The following is a 14,243-nucleotide window of genomic DNA, read 5'->3' on the forward strand; positions in this document are numbered from 1 at the left end:
GTGCCGTTCCTCCCAGTTCGTGTGCTAAGGTGTAAAGAGGCACCGGGTTCTCAGAGCACCAAACCATGAATCATGTTCCCTCTAAATGCTAATGAGCACATGTGTTAAAGGGTTTTTTTGTTTTTGTTTTTGTTTTTTACTATAATCTGGGTAACAGAGTTTAGTGGATAAATTCTCAATGTGGAGGGAAAAAAAGTAAATGCGATCTCCAAAAACGCATTTTATTGCATTCTTTATGAAACCCGCAGAGATGGGCCTCCACACTGGATCGTGGCATGGAGGAAAGGAAGGCTGAGCCTGTTTGTATTCCCGCTCTCAGCAGGCCTGGCACCGGAAGCTTCTCTGCCTTCACCAACTCAGCTCGGCTTCCTGTGGCCAAGAATCTTATTTACTGGCCCAAACTGAGACTGAGGATTTTCAGAGACTTGCCAAATGTTGGATACATTTTTTAAAAAATTTTTTGTTAGAAAAAAAAATTTTTTTTTGTTGTTGTTGTTTGTTTGTTTTGTAAGATGTGTAAGTACTCTGCGGGCTGGGACTATCTCTCGTTCTGGTAGAAATGATGAAGGTTGTCCTTGAGGTAGGCTAGAGAGCTGGAAAGGGCGGCAGGTTTCCTTGAAGCACCTCATTGGTCAGGTTAGGTAAGAGGGAACTCGGCCAGTGTATCGGTTATGAAGCTCCAACAGCTGCAAACAGTCACCGAGGAGGCATTCTGCACGTATCTCACTTAACCCACCAAACCTGAGAGGCAGTCACTCCCACGTCCTGCCCCATTTTAGAATTGGGAACCGAGGATCAAGATCCTTCTGTACTTTGTCCACACATACTGTATTCAAGTTCAGACGTGGGGCCGAGGGCTGAGCTCTGTCTCTGCTGTACATGGCTGGCACAGCCAGAAAAAACTCCTAGTGGCTACGGGCGCCACAAAAGGTTGTACGTGATGTGCACTAAAGATCTTTAGGAGAAAGAGGGAGCGGTTCGTGGTCTGGGGAGCTAGCTAAGGCCCAAGGTTCTCAGCATTTCTCAGCCTGATGAGGTTCCTACCATTGCACAAATGCCCTGAGGAACAAATCTGAGCCAGGGGCAGGGGGCTGAGGACTGCAGCTGAGAAAAAGCAGCTGCGGGCAAGCAGAAGAAACAGCAGGGGGTGGGCTCTGAAAACCTGCTGCCAATCCTCACAAACCCCCAAGTCACAATCCTTTGGTAACACAGGCAAAGACGCACTACCTAGAAATTAGCACCCCCACACAATCCCATGTTTAAGACTTTCTACATAAAAGAAGGTATACCTTCTGATGCTATGTATTTTTTATTCTACTCAAAAGATAATAAATTTGCTTGATAAAATAAGACCAGGTACATATATCTATGGTGCATATTGCAGAAGTCCCCAAATAAATATCCAAGTACTCTAATAACTACAACCTTTTTAAGGCAATGCTTACATATTATAGCAGTTTATAAAACCAGGGGTTACTTTAAGCATATAATCATTCAGCGGTGTTAGGAAGTCATCCTGAAATGAACCTGGGGACACAATGGAGTTGTCAAGAAATGAAAAGAAATGAAGCATTTCCCCCATCAATACATTTTTTTTTTAATCACAGCTTTGAGATACAGTTCACATACCATAAAATATACCCTTTTGAAAGTTTTTAGTATATTCACAGAGCAACTATCACGACTGTTGAACGTGAGAACATTTCATTACCTCGAAGAGAAACTCATACCCATGAGCAGTCGCTACCTGTTTCCTCTGCCAACCCCCCAACCTCTGAAACCACTAATCTACTTTCTGTGTCTATGGGTTTGCCCATTCTGGACATTTCATACGAATGGAATCATACAACATGTAGTCTTTTGTGACTGGCTTCTTTCACTTAACATGTACTTAAGGTTCGTCCACTTTGTAGCATATGTAAGTACTTCATTCCTTCCTTATTGCTAAATATCCCACTGCATAGATATACCATATGTTGTTTATCCATTCATCACCAGCTGATGGATATTTGGTCTGCTTCTAGTTTTTGGCAATAGTGAATAATGTTGCTATGAACATTTGTATAGAGTTCTTTGTGTGAACATATGTTTTCCATTCTCTAGAGTATATACCTAGGAGTAGAATTGCTGGGTCACATTTGTTCACACTTAAATTTTTTTTTAATTGTCTTTTTCTTCTGAAAAGGAAATACCTATCTCTGGTAAAAACAAAACAAAACAAAAACCCAAACAGTAGAGAGCACACAATGAAAAGTCAATCTCTCATCCTTGACCTCGATCATTCTCTTCAGACAAATCACCACTTGGAGATACTCTGTGCACAAAGAGATGGTCCATTTTTCATGAGGGTAAAAAAAAAAAACTATTTAGATCATATGCTTATGTAAATGTATTAATTTATTGCTACTTCAAAAATTATCTTGGAATTGATCAATGAGGAAATCTTTAATGTTGATATTTGCTTGTTTTTTAATTGAAGGACAGACTAGAATCTGATTTCCTAAAAAGAGATCCAGCCCCATGATTCTGAAAGGTGTGGTGCCCTTTAGAAACCAATAGAGGGTGACCCTTCTCTTCGTTTTGAAGAAAATGCCATTTATATCTAGAAGAGCTGTTTTGAAAAGACTATTAACATAGGTTGATTTCTTCCAATCGACTTTGTAATAAAATTTATTTTATTAGCCAATTCAGTTTTCTACTTTGCTAAATTCTCTTTAAAATTGTGGCTCCTAAACTACTTCTGATTAAAAAAAAAAACTTTACACTTTTAATTATCACGGTTTCATTTACAAGATAAATGGGTCTAAGTCTAAGATACTTCACAGTGCACTTGCTAGCTGAACTCAGAATTTGATCAATATGACCACATTATGAGTACAATATGACTTTTGAGGGCCCCTTCCTCTATAAAAACGTATTAAAAGTCATACTGAGAGACTGATTTGGTATAGGGAAAAATAAATACGTAATCTAATGTATAATATATAAGTTAATATACATTATAACAAGTTCTTCAGCCAAAAAAACTCACTTTTTTCTTCTGATCTTTAAAAGAAATTAAAATACTTTTGTAGGCAATATTATGATTTGTAAACACTGTACCCTGAGTATGATAAGGAAGAAAAAGTAACCTTTTACTTTGCCTGATTTTGAGCCGAGAAAGGAAGGGGATGTGCTGCACCGGAGTCACGTCTGGACCTTCCTGTGGGGTCTCCAGCCCTCTGCGTTAGACTGTCCCCCTTCTCCCACCACGAGGACCTGGCTATGTACATCAGGCAGGGGGTTGCTGATGACAGCCCCAGCCTAGAACGTCCACTTTCAAAACTCAGTCTTTCAAAGTCAGCAAGTGTTCTAAACTTGTCTCTGTGTTTGATCCAGAATCAAGCTTTCCTCTGTCCTCAGGTCCATCTGCAGAGTCAGCTTTGTGACCATGTACACCAACATGCAGACTCCCTTTTAACCCAACAAGGAGATCTGACTCACGTCTGCATGGCACCAAAATACACAGTCACTTCAGTCACCCTGTCATTTGAGTGTCTGCTCAATGTAACACTAAAATGAATTTTTGCTCATGGGGTTTGGAAAATTTGGACTCTAGATCTATATTTAGTGTGTATGTATATACATATAAACTTTACATGTAAATATATGAATTAACAAATGCATATAAAACTCTCATTCTAAAAGGGAGACAAGTTAATGATTATTCAAGAAATAACAAAGTCCAATCTTCCTCTTCTCCCTCCTCCTCCAAGTACCCCCATCTTATATGTATTCATACGTGCTGGCAGTTAAAGCAGCATGCGGGACAACACAGCTACCAAAGCGTTTCTATGCTGAGATTCAGAGTTTGGAATGAATTCGCTCAATTTCTAAAGTATTCCCAAAACTTCTCCTCAGTCACGTGGGGAGGTACATTTCCTCTCCCAACCACTGTTTTCATATAAGTAAGTGTACGTAAGATTTTATACACTGAAGGGTTAAGATAAGCCTTCAAGCATGTAACATATGACTTGGCACAATGTAAAAAATGGTAAGAACAGAGTCAAGTATTTTATGATCCACAAGGTACCTTAGTGTCTGGAAGACTTACTTTGGTAGAATTAGTTTATACTAGCAATAAATGGGATCTCTTGGCTGGGTGATATTTACCTTTTCACAAAACCACTAACTGGGCTCTTTACGTGATTCTGGAGGGAGTTTCTCCGGGACGTGAGACGGCAGTGTTTTATGTCACCTGCAATGCCCTGTTGTTTTTGTCTCCTGCAAACTCTACGGAAATCACAGACTGAACAGAATAGTAAACAGCACAGGGGGCAGCTATAATGACCAAAGACTGCTCATCAGATACAGTGCATTTAGAAATTTAGAAAGAAAAATCAAACCATTGTTTGTTGGTTGGGAAATTATTCAAAACAAGGTATTCTAGATTTAGTATGGTGTCTGCACACTAAAAACATTAAAGGAAAATCTCTTATTGTTCTAAAAGGACAAAATGTCTTCAAACATCTTGGTTTTCTGGAGTGGCATATCTATTTTAGAAGTACAACAACAAATTAAATAGTGTATTAACTTACTCTTAAGAAGAATGGAAATTTTTTCCCATAAAATCCAACTCTGAAGAACTCTGGTTCAAGACGTTGCTGGTCCATAATCTTGTCATACAAAGAGGCTTCCATCATCTAGGAAAGCAGAAGAGAATTCTAAGAATTTTACCTCATCCTTCAGCTCTCCCTGTTTCTAGAAGAGGATACTTATTCTTTATGAAGACGAACTTAACTGTAGTGTTCAGTTTTCAGAAAAGAAGGTTTAACTCCCTTTCTGTGCTTTAAGGCAGGGATCAGCAAACTGATTCTGGAAATGGCCAGAGAATAAAAAATATAGGCCTTTCAGGCCATATGGTCCCTGTCATAACTGCTCAGTCCTGCCAGGTCCACAGGCTACAGCTTGCTGACCCTGCTTTTAAAGGATCAAATATTATTCCATGTTCTCACCAGAGAAAATAATTTCTATGCACAAAGCCTATCAAGAAAATATTTTCTTCACAATTAAAAGAAGATGAACATGAATTTAAAAAAAATGAACTATTAGAGGCCCAATCTTTCTGGAAAATTCTAGCACTAGATGTACTCACCTGTGGATTTGGTTCTTCTTGGTCATGGTAATTCAGGACATTTGGAAGGTGCAAGCTTGCACAGGAGGGACAGGGATAAACCAAACCCAAGGAGACCCATTGTGCAAAGTGCTGTCTGGGCTGAAAACTCTTAAGTGTATCTCTAACAATGTCGGCACTATGAGGCACATAAAGCTTATGGTTTTCCATTCATGGTATTATCATCCCCAGGGTTTATAGAGAAAGACTAATATTGCTCTTGAAAACTTCTCCCCCGCCCCCTGCCCCCAGTAACAGCACCCCAAAGAGCAGTTGGCATGAAGTGTAATGCTTTGGGTTTATAAAAATCGGAGTGACTATGGTACCCAAGGGCTCTCCCGGGTAAACACTGTAACCTCGCTTCTGTTACAGGGGGTGTATGCCAAGAGAAGCACAGACATGTTTTTATATAAAACCGCAGTGCCTGCCAGAGCTAGCATGATGGACTGAAGTTAAAACAAGGTTTTTTGTTTTTTTTTTACTCATTGGTTTTCATGTTAGGAGAAACATCGATGAACTTCTGGCATGAAATACTATACCAGCTCCTGCAGGCTGAGTGAGCTACTTGTGGGGTATGGGATTTTACGAGCTGTTAAAGGTTGACAATAGCATCTCATAAACCGCTACCTCAGAATTAAAAGGCAACATCATAATCTTCTTTCTATTTTAGAAACCCTGAAGAACTTAAGTGTGATAAGAGGACACAAAATCTCATGGCTCTGAAGAGTAAGCACTCAGAGAGCAAGAGGGACCCATCTGAACCTGAAAAGAAAAGAAGGGACAAAATGTTTGGTTCAGGAGCACAGAATACTGAACTCCCTGAGTTCTTGGGTACCGAGACCTTGGTTCCAGTATCGCACATAACACATGTTGCTACAGCTAAAGAGAGATGACATCTGTAGAATTTAGCCTTGAAGTGGTCAGAAATGGGTCAGCTAGCCATGTCTATGTTTGTGCAGACTGGGGGACTAAGAATGGTACATTGCGGTAGAGATCGGCATACAAGCAAGGTTCTCTTCAAACAGTACAGAGACTTCTCAGCAAACTAAAAGAATCAATCACGGATTAGATTGCACATTTCAGACGTGATGTTTAGAAGAGATCAAAGGCTCACTTCCATGGAATTAGAAGCCTTCGCTATTTCTCTGTATAAACAGCTGAGTACGCTGCAGAGGAAAGACTTCCCTTAAACAAGCTTTCTACAAGACAGGTCGGGATGATCACAGTTAGTTTTACTGAACGATACTGGAAAGTTAATGACAAAAGGATGCCTTTGCCTGATGAGTGCGCATCCAGGTTCCTTACCCTCATCTTGCTCAGGTTTCTGTAGTCATAATAACTCTCATACTGTTCCGCGATCTTCCGGCACAAGACGATGCCGTTCTCCCAACACTGTGGACAAACGAATGATACAAACGCTAATGGTCCCACAACATTCACTCATTTCCACCCAGAGGACAGGGTGGGACTGCTTTCAGATCATCAGGCCTTACTTCTTAATCTCTACCGTCTCCCTTTAATAGTACCACTGCCACTTTAAGCTTGATACCAGCATGCAATTAACATGTAAATTATTAAAAATCTTTAGGAAGTGAGAAAATATAATCCACCACAACAGGCATGAACATATGGTGTGGAAACATTTTCTGGAATCATTTCAGAATCATCATCTTGAAATAACTACAGTTCCACAATGGCCAAGTAGATGAATAAACAGGCCCTCGGTGCTAAGGGGGGAATTACCACTGACCCCTAAGGCCCAATTATCCACAGCTGGCATGCTCGAGCCCTTGCTTGGCTCAACTGCACTTGTAAATTGTGAGGATCTAACCCAGCTGGTTACTCTCAGCAGAAATGCAAAAATTCTTTCATCTAGCCCAAGGGTCATCAAACTTTTTCTGCACAAGACCAGACAGTAAATAATTTGGGCTTTGTGGGTGACACGGTCCTTGTCACAACTACCCAACTCCACCATTAAAGCACAAAAGCAGGCACAGTGAATAAGCGTGTCTGTGCTGTAATAACGCTATTATTATCTAGGAACACCGAAATGCGAATTTCATGTAATTTTCATCTGTCAGATATTCTTTTTCTTGCCATATCTTTCAAACACTTTAAAATGTAAAAGCAATTCTTAGAATGTGGGTGGTACAAAAATGGTGGGTGCTGAGCCATTTGACACACGGGCCATAGTTTGTAACCCCCGATCTAGTGAAAAACCTCTTTGAAGGGCCAAAATAAGCAGAACAGGGATTTTATAACAGCTTATCCTATAGATGGAAACTTCACCGGAGGAGGACACAAAGGCATTTCCTCGCTATTAATGTAACAAATGATATGTCAGGGTATTTAGATACATAATAAAGGACGATAGGAAAGAGGCAATTTCCTTGCATCAAGTAATGCAATTATGTTTTGTAAAAGAAGGACAGCCACTGTTTGTATTTTAGTCTCCTGTTTAACCTTGGCATTTTGGGAGATATATTTAAATCGAAGACACGTATCACCAAAGCATCCAAATGTTCAAATCAAATAAACAACTGTGGTCAGATTCTTAAGTTTTCCTAAAGGGTATTGTAAGCCCTTGAGGAGGGAGACAGAGTGGAGTGAGGTAATGGGCTGAATGGCATCATCAGGTCAGTGGGATCTTTTAAATATATGATGGGATGCCATAACGTTCTTTAAACAAAGTCAGTTTCATTTATCTTCCCTTACCAAAAAAGTGGAATGGGGCAGAATGAATGCTAATTTGGGGAGGTAGCTGAGGGGTGGTTTTTCAGAGAATCAAATGCCTAGGTGTCAAAACCTCCAGACCAGTGTTTCTCAAAGTATGGCCCCAAATTTGTACACACTGCAATGTCAAGTCCTTATTGAAGTCACAAAATCCCCTGCCTCATGCCAGACATACCCAATCAGAATGCCTAGAGGTGGGACCTGGGAATTTTAGCAAACTCTTGGGTGTTTTTAATCCTCATTAAAATCTGAGGCTACCTGGCTTGAGGAGGTGGACATGAAAAAACTATGAATGAAAGGAAACATGACACCAACACAACCGCCTTGGGAGAGACCATGGGTGGGGAGGGCTACTTACTTTGCCTCGGTCAAAATTCTGGATGATAGCAAGGTGCAGGTGCTCCTTGCGTTGCCATTCTGTCTGCATGGGGTAGGTCAGGAACTCCCGGAGGGGCCGATCCGACCACTCCAACAGCTCATCGTATAATAGGAGAGTATATGCAGCCTCTGAAAGTGAAGTAGGAAGGAAATGATCAAGACAGACAGACCCCAAGCAGCTTCCCCTCAAATGCAGCTGGCTTGGGGCAAATTGCAAGAAACATTTTTTGAATTTCATGATAATGAAGAAAAATGTTCAGAACAGATGCAAGAGCCAGTTCACAAGTGATGACTTCCCCCTGGAAGATGGAATTACCAGAGATTTGTATTTCATCTTTGGCTCCCTATGTTTCTCTCTTTCTCTTTTCCCTCTTTCTTGCCTCCTCTTCCTTCCCATCCCTCTTCCTTATTTCTACAACGCCTGTATGCTGCTGGCATCATAAAAATGTTTGAGGATATATTGTTGGAGCTCATTCAGAGAAATAGGGAGACATGCCTTTGACTGCTGGAGATGTTCACTGGTAAATCCCTTGGGGGAGACTATAGGCATCTTCCAAAGGGTGTGCTTAGGAAACAAGAAATGGTAATTAAATTCTTCTTGATGATAAAAGGCTGAAAAAGTTCTCTCTTTACAGAGAGGGGACTGTTGTGTGTTGTATGGTACGACCCTCAGTTGGCCCCCAAAATCTTCAGTAATGGTTACTGAAGTCATTACACGTCGGTGCAGTTGGGATTTCTTGGGAAAACATGTAAAGAGGTGGTATTCTGTATACACACGTGGAAATGGTAATCCGCAGGCTAGGCACAGTTCATAGATAGTGCCCTTAATAGAGTACTTGCCATTCTGCAGTTCTCTTCCTGAATCTTAACTATGGCCAAGCAGATCGAAAGGAACCAGAGTTCCACTGTCACTGATGAAGGACTACCATAATTATTTTTTTTCCTTTAATATTGTAATGGCCAACTCATTTATTAAACAGAATAAAGTAGACGAACCCTTAAGCTATTAATCCATTTAATGACCATCCCTGTACATCTCTTAAAGACGTAGTATTTGGTGCCTGGGTGGTGCAGTCGGCTGGGTGCCCGAATGTGGATTTCAGCTTGGGTCATGATCTCAGGGTCATGAGCTCCAGCCCCGCGTGGGGCTCCGTGCTCAGTGCAGAGTCTGCCTGAGAGTCTCTGTCCTTCTCCCTCTGCCCCTCCCACTCAAGCTCTCTCCCTCCTCAATAAATAAATAAATAAATCTTAAAAAAAATGTAATAGTAGCTTTTAACACAATATCAATAAATGGTCATTCTTAGTCTTCATTTATTTGCCTTAAGAGTAACTATACATAAAGCTCCAAAGTAGCAGGTTAAGTGCTATTACCACGATGTGGTCATCTCAGTGTGTAACATGAAGTTGTAATAAGAAAGGCCTGGGTCCCTATCACTTTTCTCTTGCCTTTTACTTGTGCAAGTCCTGTGAGGCACAGGCTCTGGCCTTTTATCTTCGTGATTACCTTTGGTGAGCTTAGTCTCCTGGCTTCAATAACTGCAAAAGCTTTCATACGCCACCAGCAGTCCCTTACTCCCCTCTGTTCAGTCTGCACACTGTTACCAGTCTGACCTTTCAACTGCAAAGGATCGTATTGCTCCCCTGATTCCAAGCAGCCAGTGACTCGCAGCAGCTAACAATAAATGTAGGTTTCTGAAAGGGACAGAGAAGGCTGGCCGCAATCTGGTCCCTACCAGCCTCTGCTCACATTTCCCAGTGTCCCTCCACATAGTACACATAAGATGGAGTTCACCGCTGCTTCTCCTGAGAAGCCTCCAGCCTCCATGGCTGGAGTCCTTTGGCCCCATCATAGGCTTCTGCCGAAGGAAACACAACGCCTCCCCATCCGGAGGCAGCGGTACGAGAAAGCTGCCCATGCAGGGACGGAGGCACCTTCCGTTTCATGGACACTTGCCAAATTCTACCTTGTGGAAGGTGAATGTGACGCGGACGGAGGAGAGTATCCAGGGTGCTGGCTAAATGGGCAGTTGCAGAAACAGAGCTGAATGGCCACACTGTAGGTTGCCAGCCATGAAGACTGCTTTTGATGGGACAAGAATGCTAGTAATAATGGTCAGATGGGCGCTGGATCTGAGTAGCTTCTAGTTTCCTGAGATCTCCTGAGATGACTGCCTGATCTTTAATTCCTCACACAGCCTCATAACAAATGCCAAGCATCTAACAAAGCCCTATGTGTGTCCTTGTTCCTCTGTCTACATGAATAATCCACAGTTCCCTTCATTTACCAGAGGTGACACCTGCAGGCCCTCAAAGATCTCTCCTTCAAGATGTGGCCCTGTACTGCTGAATAGCTCCTTTTTCTCTTAATACACAGCTCTGGAATGATCACTTTTGTCTCTCAGATTTCTTTTGTTTCTCCAATACCTGAGATTTCAAAAAATACCCTTGCGGCTAATCATTTCACAGTGAAAAGGATGAGAAGAACCAAGCAAACCCCTTCCCCCAGCTGAAACCTTCAGCTGCCCACAGGTGGTGACTGAAAGAGCTACGAAGGTCAAATTCATGGAGCCAGAAAGTAGCATGGTGGATGCCAGGGACCGGGGGAGCAGAAAATGGGAAGCTACTGTTTCATGGGTACACAGTTTTGGTTCGTGCCTATGAAAAAGTTCTGGAGACCCGGAGCGGGGATTGTTGCGCAACCATGGGAATGTACATCGTGCCAACAGACTGTACACTTAAAAACAGGTAAGACGGTAAATTCTGTGTTACGTATATTTTACCATAATAAAAAAAAAAATTACAAGGGTGGGGGGCAACAAAGTGTTTTTAGTCCATCTCAACTGTTTTCCAAATCATGCTTGCCCTGGGGCGGTCCAGGGACGAGGGGTAGATGGGGAGTGGGTATGCTGTCACCAAGTCTGGGAGGGCAAGCTGGGATTGGCAAGACATCGGAAGAATGGTGACATGGAAAAGCGTGGAGTAAGTGACACCTGTCTCAGAATCTGATTCAGGAAAACGATGATGTCTCTCAGGGGTCAATGGTGTGTGCGAAGGAAGCTATAGAAAATTTCCACAAAAGCAAACAGATATACCCTTTGAGGTATGACCAACATAGGACACTACTGGGGCAGATTTTAAACACATTAGCAAACTGTAGATGTTTTATTGCAATACATCAGATATTTATACTTCTGCATCTTAAGACAACAACAGTATGTACTGAAGAAGGAAGAATGAATCACATCGCAAATTTCCAGCAGTTTTTAAAAAAGTACTTAGAATTTTGAACAAAAGGCACCGCCACATAATTAAACATGGGCCATCTCACTCCATCATCGTGACAAGAGTATAGTGAGGACACCCACATGCGACAAGAAAAAAAAACACAAGAAGATAAAGGATGAATTACGAAAGGAGAGTACTGTCACAAAAGGCTGCAAAGGGTTAAAGCCATTTAAACAGAATGCTCTAAAGATAGAAAAGTTTCCCCATTAATTTCACTTTCTTCAAGGACACACAAAAATGAGGACAGAGGAGAAATGAGTACAATGTGGCAGGTGAGGAGGACTTATTTCTTATGACTTTGGGGAAAATAAATACTGCAAGTTCAGTAAACAAATTAAAGAAAACCAATTTGCCCATTTCTAAGATATAATCAGACAGATTTGGACTCTGTTTCAGGGAACAGTTACATAGCTTGTCCTTAGTTCCCTCCCTCATTTCTTTTTTAATGGACTTTAAAATAACTCCACTAGGTGGTTTTCTTTGCTATAAAAACTAGCTCAAAATGTGGCTACTAACTACTATAAAAATGGTCATTTAAACTCTCAGATAACATACCTCCAAAATCTTAGTCTATTTAATAAAAACCATCAGCACATCTGTGTGAAGAGATTCTGGGGCTTCCTTAGTGATTCAGGAATTATATATATATATATTTAGGAATTACCAATATTGAAGGAAAAAAATTTCTTTAGGTTTTAAAATTTAACTGAGTAAATTTATTGGTGATGCGTTTATTTAAATCTCATGTTGCAGGGGTGCCTGGGTGGCTCAGTTGGTTAAATGTCAGACTTTTGGTTTTAGCTCAGGTCATCATCTCAGGTCCTGAGATCCAGTCCAGTGTCAGGCTCCACACTGGGTGTCAGGCCTTGAGATGCTCTCTCTCCCTCTGCCCCACCCCCACTACTCCCACGCGCATGCATTTGCCCTCTCTCTCTAAAAAACAGAAAAAAAAATCTTACATGGGGGTGCCTGGGTGGCTCAGTGGGTTAAAGCCTCTGCCTTCGGCTCAGGTCATGATTCCAGGGTCCTGGGATCGAGCCCTGTGTCTGGCTCTCTGCTCAATGGGAGCCTGCTTCCCCCCACTCTCTGCCTACTTATGATCTCTGTCTGTCAAATAAATAAATAAAATCTTTAAAAAAAAATCTCACTGGCTGGGCACTAAAATGAGAACACTAAGAAGAAGAAAACATCATCTCTGTCTTCAAGGAGTTCACCCTTTAATTGGAGATACTTCTACCTACCTATGTATGCATAGAAACACACACAAACACACGCACACATAACACACCCCTTATATAACTATTAAAAACAATGTGGTGGGGCGCCTGGGTAGCTCAGTTGGTTAAGCGGCTGCCTTCAGCGCAGGTCATGATCTCTGGGTCCTGGGATCAAGTCCCACATCAGTCTCCTTGCTCAGTGGGGAGCCTGCTTCTCCCCCTGCTTGTGCTCTCTCTCTGACAAATAAATAAATAAAATCTTAAACAAAACAAAACAAAACAACAATGTGGTCAGTGCTTTAATGAAGCCTGAAAAAGGTGAAAAAGAGTTGGAACCATGCACTCAGCCCATGAAAGAGGGATGGGGGGCGGGGCATGGAGTTGCTGTGGGAAAGAAAGGGGAAAAGAATTCCAGGAAAAGATGATAAAGACACACGCCCTGAAGGATGAAGGAAATGTAGCCCCGTGGTAAGATGAGGCTGCACAGGTTGGTAATGGTTTTATCATGATGGACCTTGCATAAAGAGCTTGAACTATTTTTTTTCTTTTTTCTGTAGAAGATACCAACTGACAATGGTTATATCTGGAGAAGGGGCTGGTAAAATTGCCTTACAGGGCCAGGCAGTAAAACATTTATAATTATAATAATTTCTAATCTGGCTTACAGGCCATATGGTCATCGCAACTATTCAGTTCTGCCTTTTGTAGGCGCAAAAGCGGCCACGGACAATGTCCGCGTAAGTGGGTGTGGCTGAGTTCTAATAAAACTTTCTTTACAAAATCAGGTGGCTGGTCTGCAGGCTGTAGTTTCTGTCTCCTGTTCTGGTGCTAATTAAGAAACAGCGCAGGTATGTGATGAAAAGGCCTAACTGAGGCACCATGAGTGGGAACAATGAAAAGGACATGGCTTTGAGAGACTGTTAGGAAGGGAAATCACCAGAAATACCAAAGAGCTCAGAGATACCAAAGAGCACATCAAGGTCTCCACACTGAGAAACAGAGATGCATTAATCAATACAGGGAAATTGTAGCTGGAAGCATTATTTAAAATCTGGCCACACAAGGACCATTTCAGAAAGGATCACTTTCTTTTATTTTTCTTATTTTTTTTAAAGGTTTTATTTATTTATTTGACACACAGAGATCACAAGTAGGCAGAGAGGGAGGCAGAGAGAGAGGAGGAAGCAGGCTCCCCGCTGAGCAGAGAGCCCGACGCGGGGCTCGATCCCAGGACCCTGAGATCATGACCTGAGCCAAAAGCAGAGGCTTAACCCACTGAGCCAGCCAGGCACCCCGATCACTTTCTTTTAAAGCTGGAGAAGAGGCCACAATTCAGGAGTTCCTGAGAAGAACAGTGTGGCCAAAGACTCAGATTTATAGTTCCTACACTCAGTTAAAGGGTTCTTTTCTGGTTACGATATGTGAGCTCTTTGTATCGTATCTTTCCCCCACTAAAAACCCTAGGCAGGATATATGAG

At 41.8% G+C, this 14,243-nt stretch overlaps 1 protein-coding gene across 1 annotated transcript in view; it reads right to left on the bottom strand.

Moving 5' to 3' along the window:
• DOCK4 (dedicator of cytokinesis 4) overlaps positions 1-14,243 on the bottom strand; it is a 422,803-nt gene that overhangs the window by 33,413 nt on the left and 375,147 nt on the right. The window contains exons 37-39 of the mRNA XM_080818711.1: positions 8,244-8,392; positions 6,458-6,544; positions 4,578-4,682 (exon numbers count right to left, since the gene is read on the bottom strand). Of these exons, the coding sequence (XP_080674837.1) occupies positions 4,578-4,682; positions 6,458-6,544; positions 8,244-8,392 (341 nt within the window). The remainder of the gene's footprint in view (positions 1-4,577; positions 4,683-6,457; positions 6,545-8,243; positions 8,393-14,243) is intronic.

Source organism: Martes martes, assembly GCF_963455335.1.
Source record: "Martes martes genome assembly, chromosome: 11".
NCBI classification, from domain to species: Eukaryota; Metazoa; Chordata; class Mammalia; order Carnivora; family Mustelidae; genus Martes; species Martes martes.